Genomic DNA, 19350 nt, shown 5'->3' on the forward strand with positions numbered 1-19350 from the left:
TTGACCTTTGACCCAGTGACCTTGAGTTTTAGTCAGTTGTCCCCTTGTTAAAATCAAACGAACATTGCTTCATATATACATGTATATAGTGTCATAACAACATAAGTAATGAAAAGATACAAAATTTGAAGTTTGACCTTAAGTATAAACTATGTTTTATCACATGTAAGAAGTTTGTACAATATACCATCCAAATAATATTACATACAATGAAATATGATCCAAAAACAAGTTGTTAAACTTTTGTAAATTTGTGTCCTTGACTATGACTTTGACCTTCAGTCAGTTGACTCCTTGTTAAATTCCAAACATTGTTTGTTTGTTTGTTTGTTTCTGTTTAACGTCCTATTAACAGCCAGGGTTATTTAAGAATGTGCCAGGTTTGGAGGTGGAGGAAAGCCGGAGTACCCGGAGAAAAACCACCGGCCTACGGTCAGTACCTGGCAACTGCCCAACGTAGGTTTTTTAACTGCCATTTTGAAATTTTTTGAAATTCCAAACAACATTGCTTTATAATGTCATAAGAAAGTGTTCAATAGTGAGAAGATGCAAAATTTGACCTTGGCCTTTGACATTGTGACCATGACCTTTGAAAATGACTTGGATTTTTAGTCAGTAAACTCCTTGTTAAAATCCAAACAACATTATTATATAATATCATAAGAAAGTGAGCAATAGTAAAAAGATACAAAATTAGACCTTGACCTTTGATCATGACCTTGTAATCTTAAATGAATGTAAATCACCTGGTGGCTATGTTTTTGTGAGAGTGCGTTATGTGATAAATATCACCTGGTACCACCCGGACATGAAAACTTATTTCAGAATAATTTGATCATGATTGGAAGTCAGAATCCTTTAAATTAAATTTTTCATGCAGGTACCTGAATTTCCTTTGATTGTATAAAGGCTGGACAGGAAATATTAAGAAAGGCTATGTATATAAAAAGGCACCATGACGTTAAAAATTCATTCAGGATGAAAAAAAAGAACAAAACTACAAAAGTTAGGAAGTTATAAGTAACTTTATTCATATATTTAAAGATGTGACATTTCTCGAATCACCACAAGATTTAGGATCATGATTGGTTTTCAATTTTCAATGACTTATATGACTCATAGACACCATTTGACCTGGTCTTCAAACATGTTGCTTTTCTTCTGAAAATATTTGGATGCATAATTCTTTTGAAATTTGAAAATCATTGCTCCATTATATATTGTAATTGAACATATTTATTTATAAAGTGATCATGCAGAACATCATAAAATCATTGTCTTCATTCAAAATATAAAAAACATTCTCTGGCAAAACTAAAGACTAAACTGGCCTGTGTTCATGGTATATGGCAAACAACCTAAATATGTCCTCAACAAACTTATAAGGTTAAAACAGTTTAAACTGACACAGACCTGTTACTGTAAACATGATTATTTTCGCGGGAGGTTAATTTCGCGATTTCAATATGTAAACAATATGCGTGGGGGTAATTTTGGCGATCGATTCACTTTCGGTTGTAGTTCAAGATTACGCAAATTGATATCAAATAATAAACGTGGGGGGAATTTTCGTTAACAAAAGGAGTCCGCATAATCAGCGTAAATTTCCCCCTCACATAAATTTCAACGTTTACAGTACCTGATTTTTCAGGCCATCTTCCAGACTTTACCTTCCAGTACATTTAAGTGTAGATAACAGGTTAAACAATAAACTTCATTTACATTATAATGTCATACATGAATACATTGTTCGGGTATATGAAACTTCTTTTGGTCAATGTACAACATATGAAAACAAATCCCTAGTACAGGATTTGATACTGAACAGAATACCGGGGGTATGATAAAAGCAACAGGATAAATCAAAGTACCAACCAGAAAATATCTATAATAAATGAATGTTCCTCCTCCTCTACAATTAGTGTCAGTTTGACAAAATAATATATGAAGATTACAGCTCTGACAATGAATCAGGACAGGGTTAAACATTTTATACATGTAAGAAAAGTCATTTAATCGAAGTGCGTTCCAATGTGGCAATTACTTTGATTTTGTATTACAGAAAGCGGGCCCATCATCCTATGCGTCTACCCAATGCTGTGATCAATGAAATGCCTGCTCTCAACAGATCATTGTCATACTATGTACACATTTGGTCATGTGTGGATTGGGACCATGGCTAAGTTCAATACATGCAAATATTGGCATGGAATAAAATTAACATTGCATGTACAATTGTAATACATTTCAACATGCAAGAACACTTCATTTTTGGATTAAAGAATATATCAAAAAGACACTAATGCTTTGGCTTATGATACTGTACTAGACCCTTCTGGAGGTACAAAGTATAACATGTTTATAATCGGTACGCCGAGGCTAAAACAAGATGTCTGGGACACATGTACAACAGAAAACACTAGCCACATGAGGATCATTATCATCATGCAATACATTTATTAACTTAACAAGAAGTTGAAAATGTTTCTACTAATATAATCTGAAAGGACAGATTTATTCTTGACCTACACAAACACAAAACAACCCTTCATCAGGATAGTTATATCATATTGTATTAACTGGACTACTGAAGGACTGTCTTCAGAAAATACAGAACAGCGCGAGTGAATAACGGGTAATGTTTGTTCAAAAGGACGGAACATCTCTATACCAAGAGATCTAATGAATTAATAAATCACCATGGTAAGTATTGACATTGAAATTTATAGATATTTTGATATTTGTGGAAACAATCAAACCCGTCATAAACTAGATATTATGACTCTGAGTCCAAACATAAACACAGAATTATATGCTTACCACATTGAGCATTTCTAAGTATACACAAAAAAACATCATATAAGTCATTGCTGACATGACTTAAAACTTTCTTTTAACCATAAGTAAAACAATTGAAAGGGGGGGGAGAGTAAAAGTGAGAAAGGAAAGCCAACATCGTGGTTTCTGAATTATTAATTATGCCACAACTACTATCTGAATCAACCATTTTAATACGCAATGCCTGAAATAGCCTCCCTTTAGTAAATACCAGCGTATCTTTTAATACACAAACCTCAAACAGCCTCCCCTTAGCCAATACTGCCATATCTTTTAATACACAAAACCTCAAATAGCCTCCCCTTAGCCAATACCAGCAAATCTTTTAATACATCAAACCTCTAATAGCCTCCCCTTAGCCAATACTGCCATATCTTTTAATACACAAAACCTCAAATAGCCTCCCTTAGCCAATACCAGCATATCTTTTAATACACAATGCCTGAAATAGCCTCCTCTTAGCCAATACCAGCATATCTTATGTCCCCTTTTCCTCGGAGCAACATTACTCAAATGACTTGCAAGGTGAAATGTTTAAACAGAAAAAAACATAATTTTAACAACACACCTCTTCAGAGAATGATTTATCTAAGTTTAATTCAGTCTTTTCAAACTTCACAAAAAATTTAAACTCTTCTAAGACATGGCTTTGATTAAGTAGAGTATTGATCATAAATACTCTCTATCACACTAGCAGGAACAAAAAATATAAGTACAATGTATTTTAAAAAAAAAAAGGAAATCTTAACAAAACACGTCTTGAGTGAAAAAAACTAAAGTATTTCCTTCTAACAAAAGATGACTAGCCTTAGTTAAAATTAAATAATTCAAAGTAAAGTTAAAAAATAATATGAAAAATTATAGATTTTAAGTGAGATTCTGTATAACATCTTCTAAAATTATTGTTTATATATCTATTTTCTTGACTACATAATAGTAACATACATGAACATGTTTAAAATCAATACTTTCCAACAAGTCATACACGACATATATACCCGCAAAGTCATATACAAATCAGATTATCATATATCTGGTTCTTGACAATCAATTCCAAGATAAGCATTTACTTGATAACCAATTAAAAATGTTTTTTGCACCAAAGTGATATCAGCTCGATAACAGACACCTTTTCAATAACTGAAGGCAGTTGTATACATACCTACATATGGTATGTTTTATTGAGGTACATTTCTGAACACAAAGTACACTTTTTTGTCAAAGGAAAAAAACACATTTCTGTCAATAATTTCTTTTCAGTTAAATTACAGTAGTCTAGCACTTTGTATTGATTAGCACTGATTAGATATGTAACTTTAAATTCCTCAATCCTCTCTCGTTCTCTTTCGTCCCTCATCCCCCCCTCAGTTAGCAAATGTGTCGCCCATTGGAATCCAGATGTTTTTACACTGTACAGATTGGTATAGGAACTCTTCGCCCTCTCCTTGTTCAGAATCCTTCCAGTCACGGTCCAGCCCATAATTTACCCATGTTCTCTTCACATTCTCGGCAGAGGTGTATTCGACGAACCCTGACCCCTCAGCACTGCCAAAGTACCACATGGACTGGACATCCTGATGTTCTGTCAGGTATTTAGTCAAGTGGTCCCGGTCTCCAGTCAGAATGTTCACCACACCACCAGGCAGATCCGAGGTATCAAATATCTGAAAAATAGAAATAATTGCTTCTTGTTCATATCTTGATGATCAGGCTTTTGATTTGTAAACATCGCCAAAATCTATTAAACCTGTAATGATCAATCAACCTGGAATTCCTTTGTTTATCATGATTCTAATAGTTTGATCCAACACACCAAAGTTGTTTCTTATGAAATATAACAATGACAGACCTGGTGATCTGATGCTGCTTTCTACTAACAAGGACTTTCAAGGCCTCTATCAATGATTTCAGATCCATCAAGATTTATGATAAAAATTTTACAAAAGAAAGTAAACAAAACAATTTATATGGAAAAACAAAAAGGCCCTTATTGAATATGTTCTAGTTCACAGGCCCCTTTTATAATTATACCAGGAAAATGAATCCCCCATTTGTTTAGTTGGAAATTGTGTTACAGATAATCTTAATCTGTTCTGTGGCAATATCAGTAATACATTTGGCTCAGAAGAATATAAATCTGGTAATAACTGCTAAGTTAAGATAATCAAATTATTCATTAACCTGACGATTAATTTCTGAGTTAATAGTAGGAAACTGTTTTGTTTTGAAAATTTTATTTCAGATGTGATACTGGTGTTTTATATCACATACCTGATAGAGATCAAGAGCAGAGATTGGATACTTCTGGCTGGGGACGATGACAATTGTGTTACCCCTGACAACAGCCGGGGCAAACAGGGACACAAAACCAAGGAGAGGGTAGTCATCTGGACAGGCAATGCCAATCACACCCATGGGCTCATGGATCTTCACTGTGGCACCATAAAGGGTCGTCTCCTGTTCAAGGTCAAAAGTGATAATATTTTGATTATCCCTTTTGATTATTTAATATATACAAACCACGTTTTAGTTTCTTACAGTTGTTTAAAAAATTACAGGCAAGAAAATTTCAAAGGAAGGAAGCTTTCTCTGGAAAAACTTTGGCATAAAAGCTTAACAAAGTGCAAGACATGTATATAATTGCCACTTGGCAAACATTGATACATGTATATAACTACACCAAAATGTGATACAACCAGCAAAAGTTCACAATTAACAGGCTTGAAAAAATAATAATTTGAAAGTTTTGTATCTGCCCAATATGTCATCCACTAGTGTGATACATATTCAGTATATGTAGTGGAGGATGTACCTGAACAGTTCCACCATATTTATCGCAGTATGCTCCCCAGTGGAACAGACGTTTCACAGACAGGTCAACTTCAGCACGACACTCATCCATGGTCTTGCCAGTCATCTGACTTATTCTACTAGCCACTTCATCACGCCGTAACTCCAGGTTCTCTGCCATGTAGTAGGTGATCTGGGCTCTGTTGTGTGCTGCCCTCTTACCCCAACTGGTAATATAGAAAAAAATTCACTTTATTTATAAATCACAGAATTTAAACTTCTGCACTCCTGTTATATATTCATTACTTCTAAGAGCAATAGGAATTGCATTGAGCAGTCTTTTTTACTGTGTAACACGAAATGTTTGTTATGTATTAAACATTCTTTTTCTAGGGTAATATGGAAACTCAAAAATAAATACAACAAATCAAATATAAATACTAGACTACCTTCTGGGGTATCCATGGGTGTTTTTACCCCCAAAAACCTATCTAAACGGCTTGAAATCATAAATGAATTTCAAACTAAATTCAAATATTTTATGTTTATAGAATAGTAAATTTCCAATGATTTTTTTGCTTTTCAAAAATCTATTGTATATCTATGAATATTATACCAACATTTTACTTATGCATTACAGTATTTCCTTTTTTTAAAGTAGAGACATATATAATATCATGGACATGTATGGATACACACCCAGAAAATGCTGCATGAGCTGCCTCGACTGCGTTTCTGACGTCTTTCCTGTTGCCCTCTCCAACATGACCTACGACCTTTCCATTAGCACCAATCACTGGCCTTGCGTATGGAGCATCAGGTCTTTTCTGTGCTCCGCCATAGTACATCTTGTACGTCCTGTCTATTCTGTAATCAAGATAACTCACATTTTAATATCAACTGAATTCTGCTTTACTCCTAGCAGTGATTATGTTTGACCAGTAAGTCATGACTGGTGAAATGATAATACTTTCAATACAAGTCACGATTACTCTCAATTGTTATATGTATGAATGATTACAAAGGCCCGGTATAGATACAGGTTTATTCACTGTGGACAAATATTCCTGTACTTAAAAATAATATATTGTACAGTTTCATATATCTTATCTGATCACATACGATGAACAATTTATTTGTAAATTGTAAATAAACATGTTTTAATTGTATACTACATTTTGTAATTTCATATTCAATTTACAAATCTAAAAAAGAAACATGTCTGAATTTATTAGTTTTGAAAAATATTTGGAATCAAACTGATGCAAATGTAGCATAAATTTAGTATTCTCCAAAAGTTGTAAATCTACCACTTAATTAATAGAACATCTACCACTGAATATATTCTGTTCACTGTTCTATATGCAGAACTCTTCCTGTTTACCAACTTCAATTTAAAGGCCTGCTACACCAGAAAATGTCTGTAAGACATAAATGCCCCTGGTTTTCTGTAAAAATGTGTCCCGTACAAAAGGGGGTATTGGTGACCTTGACTCCTTAATCTTGTCCAATGACCACCAGAATGTAATCACATGTAGATCTATAAACCAGATCTAGATCTGTTGAAGGTTTCATCAGGTATGTCATTGATTCCGAGTGTGACGGTGAAAAACATGACAGGACGAACAGACATGGATAACACTATGTGCCCCCCCTCCCCCCATTTGATGATGAGGCCATACAGATAGATCCAGAATTACCCATTTACCTACCCTGGTATGTTCACTCCATCCATACTGATATTGGACTGCTGGCCCTCTCCTATAGTTGGTCGCTGAGCCAAAGTTGAGCCAAACTTTTTTATATCAAGGGCAATTTTTGGTGGCCTCGGTCGATCTTCCCAGGATGGTCTGGCATATTCATACAAGCCCTAGAGAAACGAAAAAATATATATACTATGAAGAACTATTACTTGAAAAATAGTTTGAATTGAATAAGATTTATATATATATCTAACTTTTAATTACAAACAGCAATAACAATACCGGAGGTGAAAAAAGAAGATAATTAAATAATAAAAAAATTTCCACAACAATACCATGACATATCAGATCATTTTAGGTCATATATCTCCTTGAATTACTCTATGATAAAATTACTATAATGGTGAAATGATAATTAAGCATAATATGAAACTGGAGATTACAGAAGAAACATTTTTTCCTTGAATTGGGGTTTAATCTTAAAGGTTTGATCATCCTATATGAAAATATATTGAATAGAAGCACTTCATAACTATCTATGACAATTAACAACTTAAAAACTAACCTCCTTGCCACCGTCCCGTCCATAGCCACTTTGTCTGTAGCCACCGAACCCAGCAGCGGCATCAAACAAATTGTGGCTATTGATCCAGATAGTACCGGCCTTGATACACAGAGCCACCTCCAAGGCAAGTGATACATTCTCCGTCCATACACTGCCACCTAGACCATAGATTGTGTTATTGGCCAGAGTAATTGCCTCTTTCGTTGTCCTGAATGGCAGCACCACCAGTACAGGCCCAAAAATCTGAAAAGTAAATATTCAACAATTTGAAATTATGTTGTTGAAAACAACAAAACTTGATACAAATCTAGTCAAGTGGATAACAGTAAGTGTTCATTGAGCAAAGCAAAATATTAGCTTTATTAAATTTATTAAATTTTTCAAAATTTAAGGTTTTTAACCAAAAAATACAGCAACATAATAAAATTGATGTAATCTCCAGGGTGTGTTGAGATGGCCATACTACAATGCAGCCGTCCACATTTGGATGAAATCGAAACTATCAATACCTGGGGTCATTGTCATATGAAAATTAACATTTCCTCACCAGCTATAATAACTATTATGATGGTCCGGAACATTAAAGTTTGAAACAGTAAAATATAATATCTTTAATGACCTTGAATGAGAGAATATAGTTACTAATACCTACCTCTTCCACAACAACCCTGGAGACCGTCTGTACGTTGGTGATGATGGTTGGAGGGTAGAAGCAGCCATTAGTGGGAATAGAGGACTCAATCTGGAAAACCTGTGGAGGGAGATTGAGCTCATATTACTCTGGGGTGTTGTAAATTCTGTTACTGATTATTTACACTCTGAGGTGTTGTAAATTCTGTTACTGATCATTATTTACACTCTGAGGTGTTGTAAATTCTGTTACTGATCATTATTTACACTCTGAGGTGTTGTAAATTCTGTTACTGATTATTTACACTCTGAGGTGTTGTAAATTCTGTGACTGATTATTATTTACACTCTGAGGTGTTGTAAATTCTGTGATTGATTATTATTTACACTCTGAGGTGTTGTAAATTCTGTGACTGATTATTAATCGAAAATATTAAAACGTCATTCATTTCAGACTTGACCAAGTGTTTTTTCTTCCAAAGGTTCCTTAAAAAAAGACAGTTCATCAAAATTGAACATTAAAAATGCAGTTCATTTACATTGTAATTATTTGGTGACATTAGATTTGTATGATTAACATAGTGCTATGGCTTGATATCCATGGTTCAGCTGTTGTCACGGAAACCCTCTATACAAATACCTAGGAAACATGTCCTGTTATACAACACCCTTTCCCCTTATTTGACCTCTGGTGTTGACCCTTGACCTCACCTCTGCCCCTTCCTTGCGAGCCGAGTCAACATACTCCTGTATCGAGCGTCTCTGAGACTCGTCCACAATGGCTCCCATATCCATCCCTTTGTCTAAGGAATCTCCGACACGGAAATGAGTGAGGCGTTCCTTTAACTTTGCAACCAATTTATCATGGATAGATTCTTGAACCAGGAGGCGGGACCCAGCACTACACACCTGTCAATCAAAGTTCAGGTCAAGTACAATTGAAAATGCCTATGTTATATATTGCTCTAAAAATAAATAAATGTATGATACAAGTTTATTATTGTAAGTGGAAAATTATCAGTTTCTTAAGAAAATATTTGATAACAAGAGGCCCAGAGGGCCTGTATCGCTCACCTGGTTTCATGAGATATTTGCCACTGGTATTGCTATGTCAATATATCATAGGCATTTTATATGGTTACATGAACATTGTTTTTATTGTAATTCTAAAAATGTCAATTTAGCCAAATTGATCCCTTTTGGCCCCGCCCCTCAGCTCCCCGGGGGTCAGCCCCACCAATTGTACAATTTTGAATCTCAACCCCAAGGGGATGCTACCAGGCGAATATGAGCGATATATATATATATCCATTGCTTAGTTTCAGAGAAGTCGTTTATATCAATAGAGCCCAATTGACCACATTTGGCCCCCGCCCCTCAGGCCCCTGGGGGGTCAGCCCCATCATTTGTACAATTTTGGATCCCCACCCCATAGTGATGCTACCAAGCAAATATGAGCGATATCCATTGCTTGGTTTCAGAGAAGAAGACGTTTATATCAAAATAGCTAAATAGACCCCTTTTGGCCCCGCCCCAAGGCCCCCAGGGGGTCAGCCCCATCATTTGTACAATTTTGAGTCCCCTACCCATAAGGATGCTTCTGACCAAATTTGGTGAAATTCCGATCAGCCGTTATGAAGAAGAAGTCAAATAAGTCAATTGTTGACGGACGAAGGACAACGGACGCCACGGTATGGCATAAGCTCACCTTGGTCCTTTGGACCAGGTGAGCTAAAAATATACTTATTTACAAAGGTTACACTTACACTGGTCAGAATGTATGAGAGGATTTACTTTACCTACACATTAAGTTGGTTTATTTTTTGTAAATATGTGAAATTCATTCAAAACATCTATTTAACCATCATATTTTACAATCTCTACATCTTATTTTCAAATTTTATATTTTTTATCAAACAATTCTTCACAACCTGAATTATATCATACCTGTCCTTGGTTAAACCAGATAGCGTCGACTACTCCCTCCACAGTACTGTCCATATCAGCTGACTCGAACACCACCACAGGGGATTTCCCTCCAAGCTCCAGGGACAGTTTCTTACCCGTCCCAGCTATCAGTCGCCTCAAAGTTTGACCAACCTAGATAACAGATATCGTAATGAGACAAAAACACTGCCACTAGGCACCTCAGAGTTTAAATTAGACAACTGTGCTTCAGATAAAAGATGCATCAAAATTTGACTGACCTAGCAAAACAAATATAATGAGATGTTGTTCAAGCTGCCAGATGCCTAAGAGTTGGTTCCACAAAGAACATCATACTTGTCAGCTTATGAAATTCAGATTCTATTCTCTAAACCTTTATATTTGACCTAGAAAGAATTTCAACTAAGATGCAATAACTAAAAAATATTTTTAAGTTCTACCGCTATATCACAGCAATAAAGCTGCCTCAAAGCGGTCTCAAAATTATCATTCATGGTTACAGGGCCTTCATATTAATAAGCAACTATCCAATTTCTCTCTCAACTCTTTATAATTAGCAACCGGCCAATGTCTTTCCCAAATCTTTATAATAAGCAACCGGCCAATGTCTTTCCCTAAATCTTTATAATAAGCAACTGGCCAATGTCTTTCCTAAATCTTTATAATAAGCAACCAGCCAATGTCTTTCTCAAATCTTTATAATAATCAACCAGCCAATGTCTTTCCCAACTGAGCTCCCTGGGGAGCATACATTCAGAGCTGCCATTGTGGTATTTACAGATCACACACAACATTTCTTGCATTGCACTGTACAGCTGAGCTAGTTTACAGCTGAGTCAAAAAGTTTGGATTTTAAGACAAAATTTCAACATGACATATATAAACATAATTTTAAATAATATGTATACATAAATATTTAAACAAATTACTGCATGATTTATGCTTTAATACAGCAAACAATATTTCTAGAAATGGCTACTGGGTAATTTCACTAACCTAGTCAAAAATATAGTTTAAATATAAGGGATATTTATCATTTAGGAATGTCATCCCATAATTTAAAGGTTTGAATTGAAAATAATATGTAACAAATCCCAGTCATGGAAAGATGTTTTTAATTTTAGGGCCATGATCATGAGTAATGTATTTTTATCTTTTCTTTATATCCCAAAGTCAAATCCTACTCCTACTTACCCCTGTGGACCCTGTAAAGGCCACTTTGTCCACATCCTCATGATCCGCAAGTTGGCTCCCCATGGCTCCACTTCCTGTGACTACATTAAAGACACCAGGTGGCAGTCCAGCCTCAGCGCAGATCTCGGCCAACAGGAGAGCAGACAAGCGGGTGTAGGTGGCGGGCTTTAAGACCACAGTGTTCCCCATGGCCAATGCTGGGGCAATTTTCCATGTCAATAACATCAGTGGGAAGTTCCATGGTACAATAGCCCCAATCACACCTGCATTACAGTGCAATGGCATGAATGATTGATTAATTAATTAATTATCATTCATACCTTTATTAACCCTTTCACCCCTCCTGACCGTATTGGACTTCAAATGATGAATGAATGAATTGCTGAGTCAACTAACATTTCTTAGGGTTGAAAGGGTTAATGTCTAAAATAAATTAAACTTTTTTCTGGTTTTTCAAAAGTGATATGGTCATAATTTGAATTTGTTTATAAATATATAAGACTTTTAATGAAACTGACTACTGTAAACTTACTTAATTTGACACACTAAAATTTTAGTGCAAAACTAAATCAAAACAGATCTGCGGAATAATGAATTAGCACACCAACAATTATTGCCATACAAATCAATATAGGTAAACTACAATTAGGACATCAAAATTTAGTGGAATGCTACGTATACCAGCGCAAAAAAATATATACATTTACAGTACGTATGTTGCCTCTGCATTGTATATATTTTCTAATAATGTCACAAATATTCATTCATTTCTTTAATCTTAATCTTTAAAATGCAGTATATTGTCCAACTCGGGACAGCAGAAAAAATGTATTCCATGTTACACATCATGACCATGTAATCTGTTTAGAATTGCAGTTTAATACTAATATCTATATATATTTCACCAATTTTTTTTATCCATGATACATATCCTAGTTGGTTTGTTTTGTTTGTTTGTTTTTTTTTAACGTCCTATCAACAGCCAGGGTAATTTAAGGACGTGCCAGGTTTTGAAGGTGGAGGAAAGCCAGAGTACCCGGAGAAAAACCACCGGCCTACGGTCAGTACCTGGCAACTGCCCCACGTGGGTTTCGAACTCGCAACCCAGTGGTGGAGGGCTAGTGTTAAAGTGTCGGTACACCTTAACCACTCGGCCACCGCGGCCCCTAATCCTAATCCTAGTTGGACACCCAACTCTACTTATGACACCAAAAATTTAAATTATTGATCTAGAGTAGAAATGCACAACTGATTTAATCAGAAATACTTTTTCCCACAATGTGGTTCAGACATACTTACTATCTCCATCTCAAAGACTATTGATTATCGACTCATTTTTGTTACATGGTAAAATTCCAAGCTATTAAAAAACTTCATCTAAAGACAAGCGAAACCTTACCAACAGACTTCCAATTCTTCATTTCTGTGTCAGCCAGTTGAGCCCAGCCGGCATAGTGGTAGAAAGTGACGGATCACAATAGGAACATCAGCATCCCTGGTCTCCCGGAAAGTCTTTCCATTATCCATGGACTCCACGACACTCATTAAACGCATGTGTTTCTGGATGTGTCGGGCAATACTGTAAGCACAAAGATGAATTATTGAAGCACTTAAGCTTGATCTTATTCTCATATGAAATAATGCTGTATCAAAATTTAATGTAAAACACTGAATGACAAGATTTGCTCCTTCATTTCCTACATAGTACTTCATAAGTATACTGCACAGTGTATATTAGCCTGAGTTTCCTCTGGCTCCGACACCATTTATACTGAGTATGGTGTAAGGGCCAGAGGAAACTCGAGCTTAGTACATATATATTTCTCTCAGTACAACGTTAACTACGACAGAAAATTCAAATCTATATCTTCGGATCACCAACACATAGTGTATATGATATATTGTGCTAATAAATAGATATATAATTATAACATAGTAACACAAATGATGAAGGAAGACAACTTTTTGATTTGTGCCCATGACTGGGCCTCGAACTCACGATCTACGGCACCCAATATATATATATATTCCTTATTTTGGTCTATATACAAAAGTTTTCTGTCAGATTATTTAAAGCAAATCTAGGACATTCAGATATATTGGATACTCCAAATGTGAGTAGTTTCACAGGTAAAAAAAAAGAACCCATGACTCAAATTCCCTTATTCAAAAGAAGGGTATACTATATACATGTACTGTATAATTAATTAGGAAGTGCATAAGATTTATGGAACATCAGTTATTATGACCTCAATATTAAGACTCCTTTATAACTTTTTTTTCACCAAAATTTAAATGGTCTCTGCCATATAATTACCAATTGTTTCAAAGTAAACTTTTTGATCCTGAATTCAATAATGAAACAGTTTATGATATTTCCATACCTGTACATGTATCTAGCCCTAACATGGGGACTCATGGTGCTCCATGATGCATAAGCCTTCTTGGCCGACTTAACAGCCAAATCTACATCCTGTTTCTCAGCTTGTATGGTTGTAGCCAAGACTTCGCCTGTGAAAGTAACATCATGCATTTTTCTAAGTTATGTCAGTAAAAAGCATCATTGGTGGACTGGTTTAGAGAAAGAATCATGGCAAGTACACAGGGACGTGAGAAATTCTGTGCTAGGAGATGGATTTAGGGAAAGATGCATGGTCAAGTAACACCAGACCTAAGATTATAACTCTGAGACTGGAAAGAATATGATATATGTAAATAACACAGGGACCTGAGAATCACTGGGATATTATTCACTGAAAAAAGTTATAATGGACATATAAATACATACACTAGGGACCTGAGAATCACTGGGATATTATTTACTGAAAGAAGTAATGGACAAATAAATAAGTACACTAGGGACTTGTCAATCACTTGGATATTATTTACTGAACGTAATGGACAAATAAATAAGTACACTAGGGACCTGAGAATTACTGGGATATTATTTACTGATCGTAATGGACAAATAAATAAGTACACTAGGGACCTGAGAATTACTGGGATATATTATTCACTGAAAGAAGTAATGGACAAATAAATACATACACAGGGACCTGAACATCACAAGTAAATTGTTTTGGAAAAAAGGTTATGGTAAAGTACACAGGGACCTCGAAATCACTGGGAAAGAGGGAAAATAGTTTGCTTTTCTATGTTATTAGGACCAGAGAATCAACTACAGATTATATTGTAGGGAGTTATACACATTATATGGGTTTAGGTAATCTCCCTTATGTTAACACTATTGATCATGGCAGCCATTATAAGCTGATGTATCAATGTCTGAAAATATATCCAATTATATAGATTTTTTGGCAATCTATATTTTTCTCTGCAAAACATCTGATTTTTGGCTGTTTAAAAAGAAATATCTTACATTGTTAAAAAAAAATCTTTTGAATTTTTGAAAAGTGTTATTTTCTTTTATCAGCAGATGTGATTCATTAGTCATTACTTCATCCCAAAAAACAATGCAAACCACAATGATCAATAATACATGCACTTTGTCTGTCAGCTTGTAATTGATGACATTAAATTTCTAAACCATAATAATGTACACAAACTTTACGTTTCTCCGTACCTGTGGCTGGGTTTTTAGTTGTGTACGTCTTTCTGCCCTCTGGCTTTACCCATTTTCCATCAATGAAAAGGCCAAAAGCTTTGTCATGGTCATCCAGCCATGCCTACAAAGCACAAATGTAATGCACACACTGGTTTAAAGTTTTTGTGTGAAGGTATAAAACTGGTGCAGTTTTGTTTGTGGGACTTCTATACTTACATTGAATTTTAGAAAGTATTGCATCACTTAAGCTGTAAATAGGATATTGATAAAGTGAAATCCACATCCATATGCCCATATTGTTTTTCTATCTATTAATAACATGTAGATTACACAAGTACTCTCAAGAAAATCAAGATGTTGTCATGAAAGGCCACAGTATTTTGGAAAAAAAGGAAGTCCAAAACTAAGTATGAAATATGTTTAAGATCCGGTTTCCGCACACTAGACATTAACTAAGTATCCTAGATATATATACTGGCATTTAAAATTGATTGATATAGTACATGATCCAGATCTACACAACTTCAATTGTGATCTCAAATATAATATACTGTATTTGATCTAATAAGGGAGCCCCTACCTTTTTTTCAAGGAAATAAATCTTTGACGGAGTGTCAAAATGGTGTTCAAAAGTAATAATTCATGTGAAATGTTTTGCTACTTTGTGTTCAATTTTCTTCAGCAAATAAAGTAACTGGAACACAAGATTTTGCCACATTTTGTCTATTTCTACAGATGACATGTCAGTGCAAAGAGCACCCGAAACTGAACACACATATATACAAATTAAATAATAACTTACCATCTTTATTAAAAGATACAGTAAAAGACTTTATTCTTGTTGATAAATAACTTTTGTTCAGAACGGAAAGCTAGTTAAAGACATTGTAACTCAATTATTAGGTCAAAGAAAATGATGTCTGATATCTGGGAAATCACCTGTGTCTATAAATAGAACACAAAAGAGTTCCATTTGAACATAAATGGCGGAACACACGTTCTCTGGTCTAAAGATCAGCTGGCATGGTTTACAAGTTTACAGGAATATCCAAGTGATGTTAAAGCTTAATATATGATAATGAATAGATATCTTTATCTGAAATATTTGTATGACTGAATATTTTACCGTTTCCACAGCCTTGGGTGTTCTGCTATAAGGTATAGTCTGTTTCATAAAACTTCATGATAACTTATCTTAATAAGGGCTCCCCACTGTCAATTACCCGCGCCCTGATTAGGTCAAATACGGTAATCCATTCTTCTCATCTGACTAATCAGATGATGATTGGCCACAGGCCGTGGTCATAGCAATATGTTTTTGGCCAAGTGTGAATTGCCTGTTTAACACACGTTTTTTTTAATAAATTATAGCTGGATATCTATAATGCTTGACAAGACAAGTTCATTTTTCTTATCGGTTATGTACGGAAATTTTCTGGTGTGTTCATGTATATTATTATTTTATTATATATATATTATTATCTATAACTATTGAGGACGATATATTATACTGGTATATGAAAGAGGCCAAAATTTTTTTTTTTGCATTATACATGTACAGTTGGTAGGTTTATTTGGGCTTAGAGCTTATAAATGCAACCTAAAAACATGAAAGATTTTTTGAGGAAAAAAATATATATTGAATATACATTGTACATTAATCTTACATACCCATTTTGTAAAAACGGGTACTTGGATTTAGATATTATATATTCTATATATATGTGTGTGTATTTGTATAGTTATAGAGATATATATATACAGAGACATATATACAGAGAGATTGGCAGCTCTCTATTTGCCCTTGTGTTTACATAGTGGCCCCTGACCTTCCCACAATCCTTTGCGGTCACTCGGTTCAGTCTTCACTAGACGCCATATTGGAGAAAACTTGAAAACCAGACACATAATTATCGATAATTTCTATTTGAAATCATCACCAAGATCCAATTATGTGCTTTAATCTTATTAATATCAAAGTGCAGAAGTGTCATCAATATGAAATATATCACAATTTGCTGTCCAAGTGTTTGTATTTTGAGTATGAAAGTCAAGCACAACGCAGGAAAGATCGGCGGGAATCTCCAATTTTCGAAAAGTCCCTATGGCAACAATGTGCATGATCAATAAGACTATATCCCATAAGTATGATAGTTTTTGGTTAATGTGGTAACTTTTGTAGTGGCCTAAATAAAATGATGTGCTTTTTGTGTTCGTTTAAAATTGACGATGTTTTGGTCTGACGTAATGGCGGCTTAATTACAAACTTGGACATGTCGAATAGGACCCAATGGATTTTAGAAAATACGGATAAATGGCAACAATGTGCATGATCAATAAGACTATATCCCATAAGTATGATAGATTTTGGTTAATGCGGTAACTTTTGTAGTGGCCTAGATAAAACGATGTGCTTTTTGTGTTCGTTTAAAATTGATGATGTTTTGGTCTGACGTAATGGCGGCTTAATTACAAACTTGGACATGTCGAATAGGACCCAATGGATTTTAGAAAATACGGATAAATGACAACAATATGCATGATCAATAAGACTATATCCCATAAGTTTGATAGTTTTTGGTTAATGTGGTAACTTTTGTAGTGGCCAAAATAAAACGATGTGCTTTTTGTGTGCGTTTAAAATTGACGATGTTTTGGTCTGACGTAATGGCGGCTATTTACAAACTTGGACATGTCGAATAGGACCCAATGGATTTTAGAAAATACGGATAAATGACAACAATATGCATGATCAATAAGACTATATCCCATAAGTTTGATAGTTTTTGGTTAATGTGGTAACTTTTGTAGTGGCCAAAATAAAACGATGTGCTTTTTGTGTGCATTTAAAATTGACGATGTTTTGGTCTGACGTAATGGCGGCTATTTACAAACTTGGACATGTCGAATAGGACCCAATGGATTTTAGAAAATACGGATAAATGGCAACAATGTGCATGATCAATAAGACTATATCCCATAAGTATGATAGTTTTTGGTTAATGTGGTAACTTTTGTAGTGGCCTAAATAAAATGATGTGCTTTTTGTGTTCGTTTAAAATTGACGATGTTTTGGTCTGACGTAATGGCGGCTTAATTACAAACTTGGACATGTCGAATAGGACCCAATGGATTTTAGAAAATACGGATAAATGACAACAATATGCATGATCAATAAGACTATATCCCATAAGTTTAATAGTTTTTGCTTAATGTGGTAACTTTTGTAGTGGCCAAAATAAAACGATGTGCTTTCTGTGTGTATTTAAAATGACGATGTTTTGGTCTGACGTAATGGCGGATTAACCAGAACATGTCGAATAAGTTCCAATACTACGATACACACATGCGCATAGCCCGATTTACCTGCGCTCACGTGTGTTTGATAGGAGACAGGACGCTCTCGATAAGGGATATGCTTGACTGGTCACGAATAAAGGGAGCCACTATCTGTACGGGGAAATAGCGATGTTACTAATCTCTCTGTATATATGTCTCTGATATATATGTATAACAGATCTAGACTTCTATATTTTTAATTAGTAAAATCTGTGACTCAAGTTCTGGATTGGCAACCATAGTACCAACAATTTCTAAACCTGAAAATAAACTAATTATAAATAATTAGTAAAGTAATGTACAGTAAACAAATAAAGTCTAAAAGTCATAATTCTATTTTTTGTACGTGTAGTTGTGATCCCATTAAACAACTTCAGTGCAACTTTATATTTATATGCCCCATGAATCAGGCATGATTACTGAAATGCATCAATGCAACTCCAAGGAAAATTAGGAATGTAATCAGATACCATTGTAACACTGACTGATAAGTTCAAAGTTTATGTGTTCAGGAGATAAACTTTATTCCAAAGTAAAGGCTAAATATAAAGCAATACCCTGAATCGAAGTGCAGATGCATATGACGATATTTTATCCAAACAACAAATCTTTAGACGACTGATTTTAAATTGTATACCTTTACAACGTTGTCAGATTCTGGTGCAGGTCCATATGACATCTTTTTGAATATTTCAGCAACTGTATTCGCAGATTCTGGGGCAGCTACATGAACAGTACTTGCTGCCATGTTTGCAAAAGAAGTAGGTTGGGGTCACGAG

At 34.9% G+C, this 19350-nt stretch overlaps 1 protein-coding gene across 1 annotated transcript; it reads right to left on the reverse strand.

Moving 5' to 3' along the window:
* Positions 1-1006: 1006 nt before the first annotated feature.
* On the reverse strand, positions 1007-19350 carry LOC117327235 (aldehyde dehydrogenase family 16 member A1-like). Its single transcript, XM_033884126.1, is given in 15 exon segments — positions 1007-4502; positions 5110-5295; positions 5651-5855; positions 6328-6495; positions 7341-7498; positions 7897-8139; positions 8549-8647; positions 9238-9435; positions 10474-10626; positions 11668-11930; positions 13067-13130; positions 13132-13246; positions 14052-14178; positions 15251-15353; positions 19209-19350. Coding segments are annotated over 15 exon segments (2493 nt in total). The 5' UTR covers positions 19320-19350; the 3' UTR covers positions 1007-4202.

The sequence above is a fragment of the Pecten maximus genome, chromosome 5 (assembly GCF_902652985.1).
Source record: "Pecten maximus chromosome 5, xPecMax1.1, whole genome shotgun sequence".
In the NCBI taxonomy this organism is placed as follows: domain Eukaryota; kingdom Metazoa; phylum Mollusca; class Bivalvia; order Pectinida; family Pectinidae; genus Pecten; species Pecten maximus.